Genomic DNA, 20000 nt, shown 5'->3' with positions numbered 1-20000 from the left:
TGTGTGTGTGTGTGTGTGTGTGAGTGTGTGATGACGCTGTAAGCTGGAGAAGCTGTGCTCTCTACACGAGGCTCAGAATGCAACCAACAACACAAGCACGAGGTTCATAGTACACACCACACACTCCACACACCCCGAGAGTCTTTCTGCACTGATTCTGCTCCAGCTGCTCACCACACATACACACACACACACACACACACACACACACACACACACACACACACACACACACAGAAGGAACTCACCTGGAGAAATGTTTTTGGAAACGATGGACACCGAGCCACAGATTCTTCTCCTGCAGCAGGTCTGAGCTGATGCAGGAACAGGTCTGCATTTTCTCCAACACTGATCTCACAGAAGAACCTTGACTGAGGAACATCTTCTGATCTTTACCCGAGAGGAACTGGAACTCTACTGGAACACTTCACTTTCTTCTTCTTTACGTTGATTTTATTCTATATCTGGATGGAGAACTTCAGGATGAGACTTTTTCTCCTCTTTCACCTTCTCTCGTTTCTTCTACACAGGTAAGATCTTCTTTTCCTCTTTTATCACCATTTATGCTCATTAATTGATCTGTTCTTCACTTGTCCTCCTCCTCTTTATGTTCTTTTCATTAAGTTCTTCACTAAGTAATTTTATTTTTCATTGTTTTTATTCTCATCTTTTTTTCTTAAACTTTCTTCTTTTCTTCTCCTCAGTTTGTTTATTTGGTATGAACATCTTCAGGATGAGACTGAATCTCCTCTTCCACCTTCTCTCCCTCCTCCTCCTGACGTACACTCTTCTTCTCTTCCTAATTTCTATTAATTCTTCTCATCTTCTGTGTTTCCTCCTCTTCTCTTTCATAATCTCTTCTTTTACCTTCTAACTTTAATATTTTATTTATGGTCTTCTGTCCATCTTTCTTCACCTCTGTCAGATTCTCACCTTTAACTGTACACTTTTTATTTCAGTTTTTATTCTCCTGCTCTCCACCCAATCTTCCTTTTCTTCTACAAATCTTTTTTTGTCTTTTTTCACTTTTTCCCCCCATCCCTTTAGCTTTACATGTTCTCTTCTTCTTCTATTCTCCCTTTCTCCCCTGGAGATCCAATCTTTCTTTCTTTCTTTCTTTCTTTCTTTCTTTCTTTCTTTCTTTCTTTCTTTCTTTTATCTCCTCATCTCATCTTTTTCTTCTCCTCCACTCACTTTATTCCTCCTCACCAACTCTTCGGTAGAGAACGGTGTTTTTTTTTTACTTCATGTAAAGAGAGAAACAAAGAAAAGAAAGAAATGAGTGAGGCAAAAGAGTGAACGAGTGCAAGTTCAGATGATGGAAGGAACAGGTTTATTCACATCTCTGTCCAGGGAAGTCAGAGCAAGAGAGGACCTCAGGGTTCAGATTTATCATTTATTTAATTAATTATTTATTTATTTATTAAATTATAAAAAAAAAACAATGCCAACTCTCTCTCTCTCTCTCTCTCTCTCTCTCTCTCTCTCTCTCTCTCTCTCTCTCTCTCTCTCTCTTTCTCTCTTTCTCACATTCCTTCAGCTGCTCCTGGTTCACGTTTCCCAAACGCCACACCGTAATCATTTCTCCTGAACCTGAACGTTTGTGCATACATTAGATGTTACTCATCACCTTCTTCTTCTTTCCCTTATTATTATTATTATTATTATTATTATTATTATTATTATTATTATTATTATGCTTCTTTTCACTCTTGTTACTGTAATGATGATGATGATGATGATGATGATGTGGTGTGGAATGTAAAGAATGAAGCTCAGGGTGCAGCTGCAGTCATCAGGTGAGTTTAAAACACATCTGATAAATAATAATAAAAAAAAAAAACATTTGAGGAGCAGCAGATCGAAGCCCTCAGGGAAGTGGGCTTTTGTGTGGGAACCTGTGGAGTTCTGAATTCATAATTGATTCTGAAATCTTCAGGTTGAAGTGTTTCCTTTCAGTCTGCAGCTTTTACTGGTCCTGGTGTTTATATAATGATCTCCTTCACGCAGCTGTGTGGCAGTGGAGCATCTTATATTTAGAAAGAAAGTTTTAATCAGGACATTAAACACGGAGGTGGATGTTTCATATTCCAAACCAAAGCAAGGAGCAGACTTCGCACCGAACTTGAGACTTCGCACCGAAACACCGGAATACGAGTACGAGAGAAACGTGACTCATTCGGAGCATAAACCAGTGAAGAAGAAAGAGACAAACAAAAAACACACAGCTATATAAACACTAACATAAACACCAGAAGCGGCTTTTTTTTTTTTTGCCATCAGACGTGGCACGTGTCGAAGTGGTGTGTGTTGAGAAACAGAAAACCTGAAAGCTGCATCAATGCTACTGCTGATTCTAACGTTAATCCGTGAAAAACGTCTTTCACACTCCATCACACGTGATCCACTCCAGACTCCAGGGGAAATTCACGTGACTCTGAATCCTCCTAAAATCACAACAGCTTCAGGAGCTTTAAACGTACAATGTAAACGTGTTAAATAAATAACATGCAGAGAAACTTTCACTTTATTCGTCTCCACTTTCATTCGCTTTCAATCAGATGCTTTTGACCAATGAGACGCTTCTCAGGAGTCTGGTGTCTCTCTCTCCGTCTGTCTGTTCCTCGCTCCCTCTATCTCCATATATCTGTCTCCCTCTTTCAGTCCATCTCTCCCTCCTTCTTTCTCTCTGCATTTTATTTACATATGTCTGTTTATTTCACTTGTTCTATCTTTCTCTCTCTTTCAGTCCATCTCTACATTTTTCCATATGTCTTCCTTCTACAGTTCATCTCTCCATCTTTCGCTCTATATATATATATATATATACTACTGGAACTTTTTCTGTCTTTCTCTTTCTTTCTTTCTTTCTTTCTTTCTTTCTTTCTTTCTTTCTTTGCCTTTCCTTTCTTTCTTTTTGCTGTAAAGTGTTGAATGGACCCCCACTCCTGCTTCTGTGTGAGGGTACAGAAGTCACTCCTGGAGAAGTGTAGGACAGGAGCTTCCACATGTTCTCTGCATGCTCCGTGGGAGGTGGTTGTGCAGTTTAAGCGTGGCCGAGTTCTTCACTCGTTCCTGCTTTGGTTTTGAGAGAAATGAAAGCTGGTGTGTGAGAAGGCTGCAGGAAATTACCTTCAGATGTCAGGTGCACGCTCTGAAGCCATAAACACGGCCTAATGTAATAAATACTGCTTCAAAGATTCAACTCCACTTCAAAGATCAGGACGATGTGAGCGTTAAACACCAGCACACGCCGTCAGACAAAACCTCCTGTTTCACATCTCGTTGTCTTCGGTGCTCACGAGCTTCACCAGAACACACTGCACAGGCGTTGAACTGGAAATGGATAATAACTGGGAGATCTGGGTTAGAAATCCTGCATCATCAGCGTGAACAGAATAAATATCACTATGGAAGTTTTTTTAACTGTATAATCTGGTGGTATTCTTCACACCAGGGATTTTTACCTGAGAGGATAAAATACATCACTCAGATAAAATGCTGCTCCAAAATTCCTTCTTTCCTACAACACATTTTTTAACATACTGAGCTTTGATTGGCTTGTGAGCAGAGAGATGTTCCTCACTACTTTAGCTTCATAATTAAACCCATTTTAAATACTTCACGAGGAAGAACCTTTGTAAGGAACCAGACATAAAAGGGAGCCTCATCCTCATCCTCAACACCGAATGGCATCATTACAGTTCCATCAGTGTTGGTGTGTACTGGTCAATGATGGATGCAGTTCATGGAGCCTGAGGTCCTGAGCACATTGTAGCAGACTGGTAATATTAATTCCAGTCCAAATCCGTCCTCAAAAGTTCTTGAGTTCCCTCACTAGATTTCTTTATTCGACCTCTCTAAGAGTAAACTCCTCTGAGCTGAAGATGTCAGACAACCTGAAGTGACAGCATTACCACTGATTGTTAAAAAGCCCTGACACTGGAGACACGTTCTATAAATTTTACATAAACACGTTTCTCCCTACAGAACAAGTCACCATATGCTCACCGCGTCCCTATGAACAAGCGGTTACCATAGAAACGAATGCACATTAGAACAAGCACATGATAAACTTGACTTGAAGCTACATGACTTTCAGAGCTGCTGCTATAAAAAACTAATCAACACTTTGTGACCAGTCATAATATCCTGTAGCTTGTTTCTGAAGTCATCTGGTACTTAACCTTCTTTATTCTCATTGGATAGGAAAAGGGTAGTGGGTAAGATCAAATCCCACCATGACTAAGTTGGGCCCCTGATCAAGGCCCTTAACCCTCAACTGCTTAGTTGTATGAATGATATAATTGTTAGTCATGCCGGATAAAAGCATTTGCCAAATGCTGTCAATGTAAACTGATTTTTAGTGGAGGAGGCCGCTCAGTGGTTAAATTATTGGACTTTGGATTGAAAGAATACAAGTTCAAATTCCAGCACCACCACTGGGCCCTCGAGCAAGGCCCTTAACTTTCAACTGCTTATTTGTATAAATAAGATAAATGTTCTCGATAAGAGTGTCTGCCAAAATCCCATAAATGTAAATAAAGTTGTAGTGCAGGTGGTACCTCAGGATTTAAGGCAATAGATCAGAATGACAAGTTTAAATCCCAGCAACACCAAGCTGCCATTGCTGGGCCCTTGAGCAAGGCCCTTAACCATCATTTACTTAGTTGTAAGTTGTTCTGGATATGGGCATCAGCCGAATGCTTTAAACTGTAAGAAGGGCCTCCTGTTCTGGATGCCGTTTTCTTTATAATTATAATGTTTACTTAATTAGTGACTCAGGATATTATTTTGTAGTTAATATTTGAGGTTTGGCTCTCGTACGTCTCATTCCTGAACGAATGAAGAGCTTAATGAACATCTCCCAGATGAACAGACTTCAGTGGCGTGTGTTCTGGATGCGATTAACTAAGCAGTGTGTTTATTCAGTAAGTGATGAGTTGTAAGCAACGCAGGACCTGTTCAAGGAATGACTTGAGTCGATTACTTCTGTACAGAGTCATACCCAAACACAGAGACCAAACAATCACCTGTCACTTTGTAACTCGAGAGAAAACGTGTAAAAACGTGTAAAAACTATTTTCTTATGATGATTAAAAGGTTGGTCTTTATGCATTATTCTCTCTTTCTTCTTTTCCAGGGCAGATTCGAACGCCATCATTGGGCTTTCCAAGCACATCGAGCCCATCCTCAATGCCAACACGGTGTGTTTAACACTCCCGGGCTTGACTAAGAGGCAAATGGACATGTGCATGAGGAACCCGGACGTCACAGCCTCAGCCATCCAGGGCATCCAGATCGCCATCCATGAGTGCCAGCAACAGTTCAGGGGGCATCGCTGGAACTGCTCGAGTCTGGAGACACGCAACAAGATTCCATACGAAAGCATCGTCTTCAGCCGAGGTGAGATGTTGGACGCTGAAGGTGTGTGAGGTGTGTGTGAAGGGCTGAAAAGGGGTCATGGCCTAACACTATGCCATGCTCAGTCTTAAGATCTGTTTAGACAGGATTAGTTTCAATTGTCAGATGAACATTGCAGAACAACGGATTATTTTCTTTTACAGCTTAACTTATCTCAGCTTGTTAGAAAGCCGGGGTCAAAGCACAGGGTCAGCCATCATAGACCCACCCGGGGGTAGATTTTGTTAAAGGACTTGCTCAAGTCTATGAAAAGACTATGAATTACTTTGAAAAGAACTGCTGGCCTGAATGTTACATGTATATGTGGGTTAGTCTTTACATTCTCAGAGAATCTGTTGATCCAGCAACTGTTTGATCAAAAATAATCAGAAACAATAACTCGAGGTGATTTAGAGCCTATCTGAACTGACATGTTAAAGAAGTTGTTGAGATTTTTCTCCAGTTTAAAGACACATATAACAATATAAAGACAAAACATTACAATATAAAATACAGTACAGGTACAAAGAACAGACATGCTATGGTCATGTGACCCACTAATTCTACAGCACAAGCTAATAAAGATCCAATCAATCTGTTTATATCAAGATTAGATCCATGGTGCATAATAAAGCTGATCAGATTTACTGTAGACGTCCTCCTCAGAGCAAATGTGTCAGGAAAACCAATTCTAATGGAATAGTTTTCTAACTGGTAAATTGTTGAGGGATCACCAGTCCTGACCCTGTGTGTTCTCCACTCATCTAAAGTTCTTCTTACTGTATAGTCATTGATGAAGTTGTGAAAGTGACCCGCCTGACTCATTCACTCAGACTGTTGGGAAACCGAGGAGGAACCTAAGCAGAGAAACGTCTTCAAGTTTACAAGTCCAGTCACTTTGACTTGCTGTTGCTAGACATGACCTCACCCTCTGTAGGATGATTAATGTGGTCACTGCCTCGCCATCCTGCTCCTCATGAAAGTCTCCAGTGTCACGGATGTTGAGAAAAATGTCATGGTCAGACATGTTGGTGAAACTTTTTCTTTATTGTCTCCTCTGAAGATGTAAAAAGGACAATTGTTGTGGTCATGTGCCAGATGTTACATGTAATTAGAACTATGTACAGAGGAGAATTTTATCATGACAGAATTTCAGATCAGTCCAATAATCCACATGAAAACTGATGACATCAGAAACATTTAAGTAATAAGTTTCATACTGCAGGATCCGTAATAACACAAAGTTCAGCAGAGTTTCAGGATTAAAAATATTAATCCTGAGCAGTGTTGGACAGTAATAAGGTAATTATAATTGGTTATTGTACTTAAGTCACTTTTTCGTGTTTCTGTTCTTTTCTGAAGTTTTTCCGTTCAGGGAGATTTTTACTGAAACTTCACTACATTTTAAACTCAAATCTCTCACTTTTTACTACATTTAGTGAAATCAGTGATTTCTTTTTATTAAGGAGGATAAAAACGTGACTGGTGAAACACGCAGCGAGTCACCAATCAGGATCGAGCGCACGCTCTGTTTTACACGTGTTCTGATCGGCGCTCGGTGAATCTACTGATCACCAACATACAGTTCAGCATCAGTTCAACATCAAGCAGAACATTTAGAGAGGAATAAATGATGAAGAAACTCCAGACTCGAACTCACCACAACACACGTGACCTCATTTACACGTTTTTTTATTAAAGAAGGTTTTGGGTTCATGATCATTGTAATAGAAATCAATCAGTGTTTGAGTCATAAATATCATTCTATTAATAGATCAGTGTGCTGAGAGTCACATTCGAGTCTTTACACAGAAACTGAGGTGATTAAGTGAAGAATCTTGTTATAAAAATGATAATAGGAACATTAGAGTTATAATAAATCACTACTTTGGACACTTAAGTTCATTTGAGTGCAAGAACGTTTGTACTTTTACGCAAGTGAAAGTTTAAAGGAAGAATTTTTCTGCACTCATATTTTATTTCCACTTTAACTCGTGTGTGTTCTTTACCCACCTCTGATCCTGACCCTACAGATAAAGTAATATTCTACAGATGAAGGGAATAATCCATTTAATAATAATAAATATACAGAACAAGAGTGAAAACATTATGGTAGATGAGGGAATCTTGAAAGTGATTCATGAAGGAACTTTAATGAAGGTGGGAGCAGGTGGGGGTGGGCTTTTGCAAACGCCTCTACAGCTGATACAATGTGGTGTAGGATCATCAATTCTACACCACATTGTATCAGCTGTAGAGGCGTTTGCAAAAGCCCACCCCCACCTGCTCCCACCGTTACTTTGCTGTACGTTAAAGGCAAATAATATGTAAATCAGATCCCTGCACTGTGGCAGTGAATTCCACCGTAACTAGAGCTGATTGTATTCACGCCTACGCTCAGGTCAGAATGTCCAAAAGTCCCAGACCCCTGTCCAGATTCTACTTTACTGTCTAAAAATCTCACGAAAGCTCCTGTAGACATCACATCCTCTGTCCAAGGAAGTCTGACTCATCAGGCTATAAGGAGAGCAGAGTTGATGGACACGAGCTTCCATGTTGCAGTGATCTCTTCTTCCTGGACTCGGCGATTTCAGCTTGTTCAGAAGCAGTGATGTAAAATAGTGTGTGTAGTGTGTGGGGTTGTGTGTGGGGTCAAACACAAACAAATCAACAAGATGTGGAAGCTCAGTGGATAAGACTTCTGATTGGAAGGTCATGGGTTTAAATCCCAGCGCCACTAATCTGCCACTGATGGGCCCTTGAACAAGGACCTCAACCCTCAATTGCTCTGATTTAGACCCTCAATCAAGAGCTGATTTAAGTCATTCTGGATAAGGGAGTCTGCCAAGATGGCATACATGTAAGATTTACAATTACAAAGCTCTAAAGGCAGGTTCTTCTTCCTAATTTATTTTATATTTTATGTCAACTCATTCATACCTTAATGTATACTACTGAATCCAGAGCTGTGTATAGACACAATAAACAATGCCAGGAGTACAGTTCCCAAAATCTGGCAGACGTCCTCATTCATATATGTTTATATATTTACATCTCGTTTATACAACTGAGCAGTTAAGGGCCTTGCTCAGGGACCCAGCAGTGGCAGCTTGTCACGCCATGGAAAACTCATATCCTTCTGGTCTAATGCCAGTGTGCTGCCACTTCCTCCTCATATAATCATACACTTTTTCATTTATGGCATTGAACTTGCAACCTTTTGATCAGAAGTTCATTGTTTTACCCACTGGGCTACGACTTTCCACTTGTTCACGTGTTATTCAGGTTTTCAGGCAGTAGGAGTTTATCAGCACTGTGTAGCTGTGTGTGTGTGTGTGTGTGTGTGTGTGTGTGTGTGTGTGTGTGTGTGTGTCCGTGTGTGTGTGTGTCCGTGTGTGTGTGTGTCCGTGTGTGTGCGTGTGTGTGTGTGTGTACGTGTGTGTACGTGTGTGTACGTGTGTGTGTGTGTGTACGTGTGTGTGTGTGTGTGTACGTGTGTGTGTGTGTGTGTGTGTGTGTGTGTGTGTGTGTGTGTGTGTGTGTGTGTGTGTGTACGTGTGTGTGTGTGTGTACGTGTGTGTGTGTGTGTGTACGTGTGTGTGTGTGTGTGTACGTGTGTGTGTGTGTGTGTGTGTGTGTGTGTGTGTGTGTGTGTGTGTGTGTACGTGTGTGTGTGTGTACGTGTGTGTGTGTGTGTGTATACGTGTGTGTGTGTGTGTGTGTGTGTGTGTGTGTGTGTGTGTGTGCGCAACGCTGTGGATTTGCCCTCAGCACTTTCCCAACTCTCAGTAGGCGATAGCATAAACCCGTTTAGTTGTTTCAGCGTAACCCAGAGTGACATTATTTTCCCTCTTCCTGTGCCATCAGTGCAGCGGGCCGTGTCTCACACGCCAAATTATCCGCTTGATTGATTTGCTCTTGTCGGTCCTGGAGGAAGCACGAAACAGCATTTCCATGTCTTCCTCGGTGTCCCGATCTAAAGTGCCATCAGTCCTCTGGCCCCTGTGGAATTTTGGCACGGAAAAGATCATGCGAATATCCGTGTGTGTGAGAGTTTGTGTGGATTTGTGCTCTCTTTGTGCAACGTGGGTCAATAGGTTTGAAATAATAACCAAATGTCGTTCAAGTATTTCGTAGCAAATCCCCTCCCTGAGGGCGCACGTGGTTCAACACGCACTCTCCTGAATGCAGAGCATTCCACAGGCCGCCTGCTTCACACCTCGTAGATATTACGTTCATTAGTCACTAGTTACACACAGACAAATCAGGACGCAGAGGCGAAAAGCCACTACTGAATAGGACAAGTCCCAATCTGCATGCAGATGCTTTCTGACTGACAGAGAGCCGAGAACCGAGGGCCCGCACTCCGGCAATTTCTACAACACACACAACAATGTGTGCACAAGAGCACAGGAAATGCATTTAATCAGCCACGTCATGTTCATGTAAGCGTCGCTTCATTACATTCACTCTAAATCTGTAACAGAAAGGGGAAACATTTACAAAAAAGTCTTTCAGTTTAGATTTTTGGACGGATCTATCGCCTGGCCTGCACGGGTCTTCACTGTACCTCAACACTCATTTCATTAAGGTTTGCTTGACAAGCAAAACGCTCATTCAAATCAGTTAGAGAGTTTGTCCATGTTTGAGCACAGGTGATCAGTGTTTCCACCACTGTTCCAAGCAAAGCCTGTTCCAAAAAGCTGCAGTCATGGTGCAAGCACAAGGAAAAGCCTACCATGAGTAAGACTCGGGTTCTGAGGGCTGAGGGTCTCCACTGTAGAAAGACCAGAGTTTCATCTCAATTCAGTTTTATTTGTTGTGCGTTTTTACCAGTGGACATTTTTCTCAAAGCAGCTTCACAGAGATAAAGAGGTAATAAAGTCGGCATGTAGAAATCGAGAGCCTATAATTTTGTTCCTTAGAAGTTTATCCCTAATGAGCGAGCCAGTGGTAATTATGGCAAAATGGAACAAGGAAGGAACCTTGAGAGGAACCAGACTCAGGCTACGTCTACACTAATTCGCATACATTTGAAAACGGTGCTTTCCTCTAAAAACGCCAATCGTCTTTCATCGGTTTCCCAAAAGTTACTCATTCACACTGAAACGTCTGAAAATGCTCACGTCTCTGTGTTTATTTACTTTCCGGCTTTTTTTTCGTCATCGCAATGATTGGATAATGATGATGCATTTATTAATGTCCATGTCCTTTGTCGCGCGTTTTTAAAAAGCTACATCTTCGTTGAGTGAAGCGGCGTCTCAGTGTGGACAAAAAGCCAAAAATATGCGTTTTCAAATGATAAGGTATTAGTGGGTGGCACCAGATGTCCATTAAATACAGTTCCGTCATTGAGGTGTGCTGTTCAGTGATTGATTCAGTTTCATCACCACTTCAACAAACACAGCGGTGATTAAATCAGGTTTTTGCCAGTGGATTTATTTTCCTCAGGCCTGATCTAAAGCTGGTTCATTTTAATGCAAATTCTGATTAGTAGCATCAATGCTTCTTTTCAGCTTCTCTGCTAATTCACACCTGTATTTCTGCATGTTCGTCTCTTCTTGTGAAGATCATTACAGCAAACGTTGTTGCAACTAATGTTCAGAAAATAAACAAAACAGTTTAGAGGTTTGGAGTGCAACCTTTTTTTTAACTACAGTTTGCTCTGATCTCCATCACTGCACCTCAACATCGTTTATCTGCTACAAATGGACATTCGGTGGAACCCAGATGAGGATGAGGTTCCTTCTTGAGTCTGGTTCCTCTCAAGGTTTCTTCCTTCTGCATCTCAGGGAGTTTTTCCTTCACCACAGTCTCCACCGACTTGTTCATCAGGGACAAACTTACACTTATAAACAACATCTTCATTTATATCTCCACATTATTTGTGTAAAGCTGCTCTGAGACGATGTTCATTGTTAAAAACTAATGCAAATAAACAGGAATTGAATTGAATTTTGTTGAACATCTTTTTAAGGAAATAGTTTCGAAATACTTTATTAACGATATCATTTCAGGCCAAAGTGCCAGAAGATCAGAGAGTTAGCTTTGCTTCGTATCTCATTACTGTGACTGTGAAGTGTTGAGGAAACACAACAGAGCTGACAGTTTTATTCACCCACCACATTTTCATTTCCTGCTGCTGAAAACAGAACGGAAAGCTCCCTGTACTTGTCTGCTTTTCATTCATTTGCTCAGCTACATGCTTTTCATAGCTGTTTTCACAAGTCCTGACTAGCAAGCTAATGTGTTGCGGTGTCTCTCTGGCGTTAAAGTGGGCAAAGTTAAAACATTCCTGTTAACTTTCTGCCTTTCTTTGCATAATAAAATTTAGATGCTCAAAAACATTATGGTGCTTTTGCAGAACGATAGAATAGAACATAGTTTGGGTTTATTTTGTGATAAACGCTTGCGTTAGAGAGCAAACGAATGCTGGAGAAGAGGAAAACATGACTTGTTAGCCTTATGTCACTTAAACACATATTACACTCGCATCCTGCCCAGTGTTTCTCATTCCCCGAGCTCAAAAATAAGTGTTTTACGTGCGGCGGCGACTCGTTCCTTCTTTCCCTCTTTCCCTTGTTAAAAGCCTTTGATTTCAGCAGGCCTGAGGAACTGAAGCTTATTTAGCCCAAAGTCACTCTTTCATGTCCTGCTTTAATTCTCCATCTGCTCCTGAAAGTGATTTAGGAGGCAAACGGCTTTTATGAGCTTCACGTTTATTATTGTTTTAGACCATTAGCTGCTCCCGATCCCCTGTGGTCACCTCTCTCTCTCTCTCTCTCTCTCTCTCTCTCTCTCTCTCTCTCTCTGAAAAAGAAAGAAAAGACAAGACGACATGTTCAGTAACTCAGTACTGTAATGTTTCACTGCCGTGTCTGGAGGAATGTCTTTCATTAAACATGAAATCTGTGAGGTATCAGGAGTCGTTCCTGTGTTCACAAACAGGTAGAAGCTCAAACGCTTTTTTAACAACAAATAATATGTCAAATTCTAAGAAAAATAGCTTAAACTGTATTTTTAAAAAGCATAATTTTTTTTCAATTTGCACAGTTCCTGTGGTCACTTGTGCATAGATGCTAGAAACTCTTCCCCTCACCTACTTACAAAGCTCAAAGTGTAAACTCCTCTCTTCTGAAGACATCAGAAACCTACAGCATTCACTTTGGTGGAGACATGAGACTCAGATGGAGCACTACCAGGCTTCTTGAGCAAGACTTCCAGCTCCTAAAGCTCCTAATTCTGTATCTTAATTCTAGCACTTTTGAGGGAAGATTAATGACCTGATTGGTCCGATTTGGTGAGATGTAGTCACATGTTCAAGAATTTTAATTAACCAGGTTTGAAATCGCTCATGGATCTGACTCACTCATAGATGACTGAACTCCTTTAGCATGAATGTGAACGCTGACAGCATCCCATTAACCTTCTCACCTTCTCACCTACATCACTACCTGACTTTACTAACACCCTTGTGGCTGAATCAATCTCAACTAAAATCTAGTGGAACATCTTCCCAAAAGGTTGAAGGTTATTATAAGAGGAAATGGAGACTAAATGTGGAATGGGATGCTATGTTGTTTATGTTTATGTTGAAGATGTAAGAAATAAGGAGTCACCTGCTATCATCTGAGTATGGATATGAGTATCGATGTTCCTCTAATATTGCTGCGTAAAAAGTGTACTAACTGTGTATTTCCTGTGTGTGTGTGTGTGTGTGTGTGTGTGTGTGTGTGCACGTCAGGATTCAGGGAAAGTGCGTTTGCATACGCTATCGCCGCAGCAGGGGTTTTACACTCCGTCTCGAACGCCTGCTCCATGGGCAAACTAAAGGCCTGCAGCTGTGATGAGAAGCGACGAGGAAATGAAGAAGTCTTTCGTCAGAAGCTAAACCGACTGCAGCTGGAGGCCATCCACCGCGGCAAGGGCATGGTGCACGGCGTGATGGAGGAGCGAGGGGGTGTCCTGGAGGACCATGGGGGGACCCGAGGGAGCGGAGCCATGGAAGAGTGGGAGTGGGGCGGATGCAGTCCCAATGTGGAGTTTGGGGAGAAGTTCTCTAAAGACTTCCTGGACTCAAGAGAGACCTACAGAGACATCCATGCTCGGATGAGACTTCACAACAATCGTGTAGGACGACAGGTGTGTAGCTCTTTGTATTTTAAATATAATTGGAACAATTTCCAGCTGAAAAGAAGCATCTTCAATAGTGTTATGCTTCCACCACCATGCTTCTTCTTATGTATAATCGCTAGATGATTGCCTCTTATTTTTGCACCAAACAAAGATTTTAGAATTTTGTTCAAAATGTTATAATATAGTCTCACATCACATTTTGTCACGTTTTTTTTGTGGTGAAGTGTCAGGCTTAAAAGTGTATTTTGAGAAAGATTTGACAATGGGATCCTATACACGCCTTATAAACTCTTAGTAGGTTGAAAGATTAGTGCTCATTGGACGAGGCTTTTTGGTTGACACTTTGGTTTCCACACAAACATATGGCTTTCACACTGGTTGTTTTTACACATTTCCATGAAAGAACTGTTACTCTAGAAATGGTAGTTTTGGATTTTGCCCTGAATTCTGTTTGTTTCTATAGGAATAAAAAAGACTAGACACCATTTTTTTGGTCAAATTTTTCACATAACAAATGTGGGCATGTCTGAGATTATAGTCAAAACTTGGGAAATGAATATATATGTATATATATATATATATATATATATATATATATATATATATATATATATATATATATATATATATATATATATATATACAGTATATAAATAAGGAAATGGGGCATGTATTAAGTTATATATTAAAAAATAGGGGTTGTCTGAGGTTAAATATGGTAATGGAGGAATGTCTGCATTTAACATAAGATAAAATTTATTAAAAAACATTATTAACACCAAATGAAATTCTTTCTCAATTCAAATTTGGTAATGGAGGAATGAATGAGCTTATATATGGAAGTGTGGGTGTGTCTGAGGTTACATATAAAATGTAGGTGTTTGGAGTTACAATTTATAGAAATTGGTGTGTCTGAGGTGTTTTATAGACACACAGTATCAGTTTAAAATGTGGAATTTTTATTCAGTTTTATTTTTATTTTTATTGTTTTCCTTCAATCTTGGGGAGTTCCCAGAGGTGTTGAGTGCTAGTTGTCTGCTTTTTCTTCACTCTCCGGTCCAACTCAACCGTCTGTTCACCATCTGTACATCTAACAAACTCTTCTCATCTCAAACTCATCAGACCAAAGGACAGTTTTCCACTGATCTAATGCCCATCCCTTGTGTTTCTTGACCCAAACCAGTCTCTTCTGCCTGTTGTAGTAATGGATTCTTTGCTGCAATCCGACCATGAAGGTCTGGCTCACATAGTCTCCTCTGAACAGTGGATGTGGAAAAATGTCACTTGAACTCCGAGAAGCACTCATTTAATTTAACTGCTAAATCTAATAAACTTATTCTCTGCAGCAGAGGTAGCTCTTGGTTGTCCTCATAAGAGCCTGTTTCATCTTACTTTTTGGAGACAGCACTTTTAAAGTTCTTGAGATGTTTAGGATTGACTGAGCTTCTTTTCCTAAAGTAATGATGGATAATTTCTCTTTCCTTAACTGAGTGTTTCTTGCCAAAATATGGATTTGTACAGTAGTTGTAGTAGCAGTAATAGACAACTGATTCTTTAAAGCACATTAAGAGGGCAAGAAATGTCACAAAGCAAGAAATGTCACAAATGAACACCTGTGACCTGAAACCCATTCCGGGTGATGATCTCGTGAATCTGATGAGAGAACACCAGGAGATGCATTAAAACAGAACAGAGCTACTTTGGACAATCTGAAATATAAAACATATTCAAGGTTCTTTAACTCACTTTTGTTTATTACAAAATAGTCATAGACTTGATTCTTCCGTATTAATGTACAATGTTGAAAATGTGTGTATGGGAGGTTAGAAGTGAGCAGGTACTGTAGTGTGTATGCAGCGGGGGGTTTTAGTTGTTGATTGTATGAGAGGGGGATCAGCTTTCTGTTCATTATAATGTGTTAAAATTATGTTTAAAAGGTGTGCAGTACTTTATTCACACACACACACACACACACACACACACACACACACACACACACACACACACACACACACACACACACACACACATTTTAATCTGACTTTGATGCTCAGTTTTCATGGACATTAAACACTTGGCATGATGGCCGTTACTGTGGGTTTTTTGCTCCAAGTTTGTTTTATGTAAAGCACAGAGACTTGTGACAGTGTGTAAATGATCAGGAAAGGTTTGTTCACACACACACACACACACACACACACACACACACACACACACACAGACACACACACACAATTACCTGCAGGACAAGCCTGTTTCATCTGCACCGAAAACCCCCTCAGACGCTTTAACCAGTAGCAACACATTCACAATTACAGGCTTAGGCTAAAGCAAACAGCTGCATTTGCCCCCCAACACACACACACACACACACACACACACACACACACACACACCAGGGTGGGATTAGGAATGTACCACTGCATACTGTTCCTTGTCGTGTCCCTGTTGGTGGGGTTCAGTGTGAGATGTCAAAGAATGTTTTATTGTTGCTCAGTTCTGCTAATATCAGAAAAACGACTTATACATCAAGAGTTAAATTTACATGTTGAACAAGCAGATAATCTCGAACCCGCTGGTTTAAAGTGAGTGAGTCATGGACCTCCACAGCTCAGAGTTCAGCTGATTTACAACCCCAATTCCAAAATAGTTGGGACACTGTGTAAAAAGTAATAAAAACAGGATGCAAATTTCATAAAACTATATTTTATTAAAAAAAAACATATCAAAGATTAAACTGAAAAAATGCACCCTTTTAGGGTAAGAATAAGGTCATTTGTACTTGATAGCTTCAACAAGTCTCAAAAAAGATGTGACAGGGCAACAAAAGTGGTAGAAACATTCACTAATAAATGAGGTTAATGGGCAGCAGGTCAGTGAGATGATTTGGGTATAAATAGTGTATTTTAGAGCGGCACTCAGAGTCTCTCAGAATTAACGATGGGCGGAGCTTCACCAATCTGTGAAAGACGCTACAAATTGTAAAACAATTTTAGTATAATGTTCCCCAACATCAAAGTGCAAAACCGTTGAATATCTTCATTTTCAGAACATAATATTATCAAAAGTTTTGATTCTGTAATGGAAATGACTGCATGGGCTCATTAGCACCTCCATAAATCATTGTCTAAAAACACAGTTTGCATGTCATCCACAAATGCAGGTTAAATCTCTATGATGTAAAGAAGAAGGCATGCGTGAACATAATCCAGAAACGCCAACATCCTCTCTGGGCCAAAGCTCATTCAAAAAGTACTGAAGCAAAGTGGAAAACTGTTTTTGGTCAGATAAATCAAAATTGTAATTTCTTTTTGATAACCTTGGACACCACGTCCTCTGTACTAAAGAGGAGAGGGACCATCTGGGTTATTATCAGCACTCAAAACGCTGCATCTCTGATGGTATGGTGGTGCATCAGTGCTGTGGAATGGGCAGCTTGTACATTTAGAAAGGCTTCATCAATGCTGAACACAATTTTGGGGGTTTTTCCGATTTTGCACAGAATCCCAACTTTTTTTTGGAATTGGGTTTCTCCTTCTTCATTAATGCTTGTTCTTGGGTATTAGATAAGAGTTTGATGATGAAAAATGGCACGAGATGAGCATGAGATTGTGTTTTACAGGATATAACAGAGACGTGATGTGTCTGTGTGCTCAGAACGCTGCTGTTGTGGGAAACTGCTCATTGTTTGCTGCTTCCCTCCTGCGTAATTTCTCCCTGTATCATTTCATCAGTCCATTTCTGCCCCGCTTGATTGTTCAGACAAAACACACAGGAGATAATAGGGGGTGGCTTTTCTTCTGAACTGGCCGCTTGTCCACCCCGGACACTCAATGAGCCATGAAACTATTTCCTTATGCCCATACACACACCAGTACACATCACAGTTTATGTATCAGTCCTCTTTAATGCTAAGCTAATCTTAGCTCATACCTCTCTGTAGAATTAGATGTGTGGTTGTATTCCATCGCTGTCTGATAAACCAATAGGAAAAAGAAACGAGAAGAAGATTGAATGGTCTGTTCATCCACTATTATCCAAAAATGAACCATAAATCTATTTTTCTGTTATACACACAGTTAAGCGCAAACACATGAGGTGAGACATGTTGATGTTTGCTCTACAGACATCTATGTTTTGATGTTCTGGGTGAACTGCAGGTGCTGTGGTTCTTTTGTTGTCAAAAGGTCAAGAAGTGTTTGACAACTGATCAGGCTGTTTTCATTTTTTTCAACACAGGAGAGTCAGGATGAGTGTTAGCCAGTTTTCAGCCTTGTTTGAGTGGGATTAGTTTACAGGGCAAGGTATTAAAATTACAGACAACATCTGGAAATCTGAAAAGTCTGGAAAGGAAGCGTTCTGCTGGAAATGACCTTTTATATTTGGATGAACATAGAGCGTATTGATACAGCTGCTTAAATCTATCTTATAGTGATATGATAACTATAGGGTACTTTGATGATGGACACCCCAGTTACACTGATGTTACTCTCATCACATTTCTCACTTCAATTAGTTAAATTCATGTTTATTTGTGTTGAGCTTTTAACAATGAACATTGTCTCAAAGCAGCTTTACACAGAAAATGTGGTGATAAAAAATGAATAAGACGTTCTTTATAAGTGTATGTATGTCCCTGATGAGCAAGCCGGTGGCCAGTGGCGGAAAAACTCCCTGCACTTGACTCACTTGTCATTACTGCATGTCTGTCCAGGTCGCAGTGCATCAACTCGGTTTACAGTGTGTATTTACAGATTCCAGCACATCAGATTGAGTTACAGTAAGTCATTTGGTTTCAGTTGATTTGTCCAGGTTACAGCGCATTGGTTTAGGTTACAGAATGTCTGTCCTGTACAGTGCATCAGTTACCATGCAGTAGAGTTACAGTGTGTCGGTCCCAGTTTCAGAGAATCAGTCTGATTAACAGCGCAGTATTCTTAGATACAGCATGTCAGTCCGCGTTACAGGGCATCAGTCTGCGTTACAGGGTATCAGTCTGCGTTACAGGGTATCAGTCCGGGTTACAGGGCATCAGTCTGCGTTACAGGGTATCAGTCTGCTTACAGGGTATCAGTCCGGGTTACAGGGCATCAGTCTGCGTTACAGGAGATTAGTCCGGGTTACAGGGTATCAGTCTGCTTACAGGGTATCAGTCCGGGTTACAGGGCATCAGTCTGCGTTACAGGAGATTAGTCCGGGTTACAGGGTATCAGTCTGCGTTACAGGGTATCAGTCCGGGTTACAGGGCATAAGTCTGCGTTACAGGAGATTAGTCCGGGTTACAGGGCATCAGTCTGCGTTACAGGGTATCAGTCTGCGTTACAGGGTATCAGTCCGGGTTACAGGGCATCAGTCTGCGTTACAGGGTATCAGTCTGCTTACAGGGTATCAGTCCGGGTTACAGGGCATCAGTCTGCGTTACAGGGTATCAGTCTGCGTTACAGGGTATCAGTCCGGGTTACAGGGCATCAGTCTGCGTTACAGGGCATCAGTCTGCGTTACAGGGTATCAGTCTGCTTACAGGGTATCAGTCCGGGTTACAGGGCATCAGTCTGCGTTACAGGGTATCAGTCTGCGTTACAGGGTATCAGTCCGGGTTACAGGGCATCAGTCTGCGTTACAGGGTATCAGTCTGCTTACAGGGTATCAGTCCGGGTTACAGGGCATCAGTCTGCGTTACAGGGTATCAGTCTGCGTTACAGGGCATCAGTCTGCGTTACAGGGTATCAGTCTGCTTACAGGGTATCAGTCCGGGTTACAGGGCATCAGTCTGCGTTACAGGGTATCAGTCTGCGTTACAGGGTATCAGTCCGGGTTACAGGGCATCAGTCTGCGTTACAGGGTATCAGTCTGCGTTACAGGGTATCAGTCCGGGTTACAGGGCATCAGTCTGCGTTACAGGGCATCAGTCCGCATTACATGGCCACTTGTAACCACGTTACAGGGCATCAGTCTGGGCTACAGGACAGGACATCAGTCCGCGTTACATGCCATCAGTCGGGTTACAGGACAGGACAACCGTTCAGGTTACTTGCCATCAGTCTGGGTTACAGGACAGGACATCAGTCTGGGTTTTAGAACATCAGTCTAGGTCCTGTATCTATGAAATGAATTAAATGTGTTTCTTCAGGCTGGGCATCAGATACAATGATCTGAGCTTTATGTGCCCGTTCACATGCTGCATGTTTCACACAGTGCTCACAAGTTCTTTTTAATGAGACCAAATAAGAGAAGTGTCCAGTTTTATAGAACAGCAGAAATGCTTAAATAATAATCTCCATTATGGAAAAAAGTTGCAGATTTAACATGTAGTACTGGCAAATAGTGGGAGTTTGTGGTGTTAGCATGGCTTAGCATGAGTTCTCTTGGCTGAGTCTTTACAGGAATGTCAATGGTCATGTTTCAGCATTTTGTATCTCAGTGCGATTGATTGCTGGCTCATCACAACACATCCTCACACC

At 41.1% G+C, this 20000-nt stretch overlaps 1 protein-coding gene across 1 annotated transcript in view; it reads left to right on the top strand.

The window, feature by feature from the left end:
• Positions 1-53: 53 nt before the first annotated feature.
• Positions 54-20000, top strand: part of wnt10a (wingless-type MMTV integration site family, member 10a) — a 25708-nt gene continuing 5761 nt past the window's right edge. Inside the window, exons 1-3 of the mRNA XM_083536094.1 lie at positions 54-530; positions 5144-5406; positions 13148-13545. Coding sequence (XP_083392220.1) covers positions 469-530; positions 5144-5406; positions 13148-13545 — 723 coding nt within the window. The 5' untranslated portion in view covers positions 54-468. The remainder of the gene's footprint in view (positions 531-5143; positions 5407-13147; positions 13546-20000) is intronic.

Source organism: Silurus aristotelis (assembly GCF_946808225.1).
Source record: "Silurus aristotelis genome assembly, chromosome: 3".
NCBI classification, from domain to species: domain Eukaryota; kingdom Metazoa; phylum Chordata; class Actinopteri; order Siluriformes; family Siluridae; genus Silurus; species Silurus aristotelis.
The sequence above is the reverse complement of the archived record's forward strand: the minus strand, read 5'-3'. Positions and strand labels throughout refer to the sequence as shown.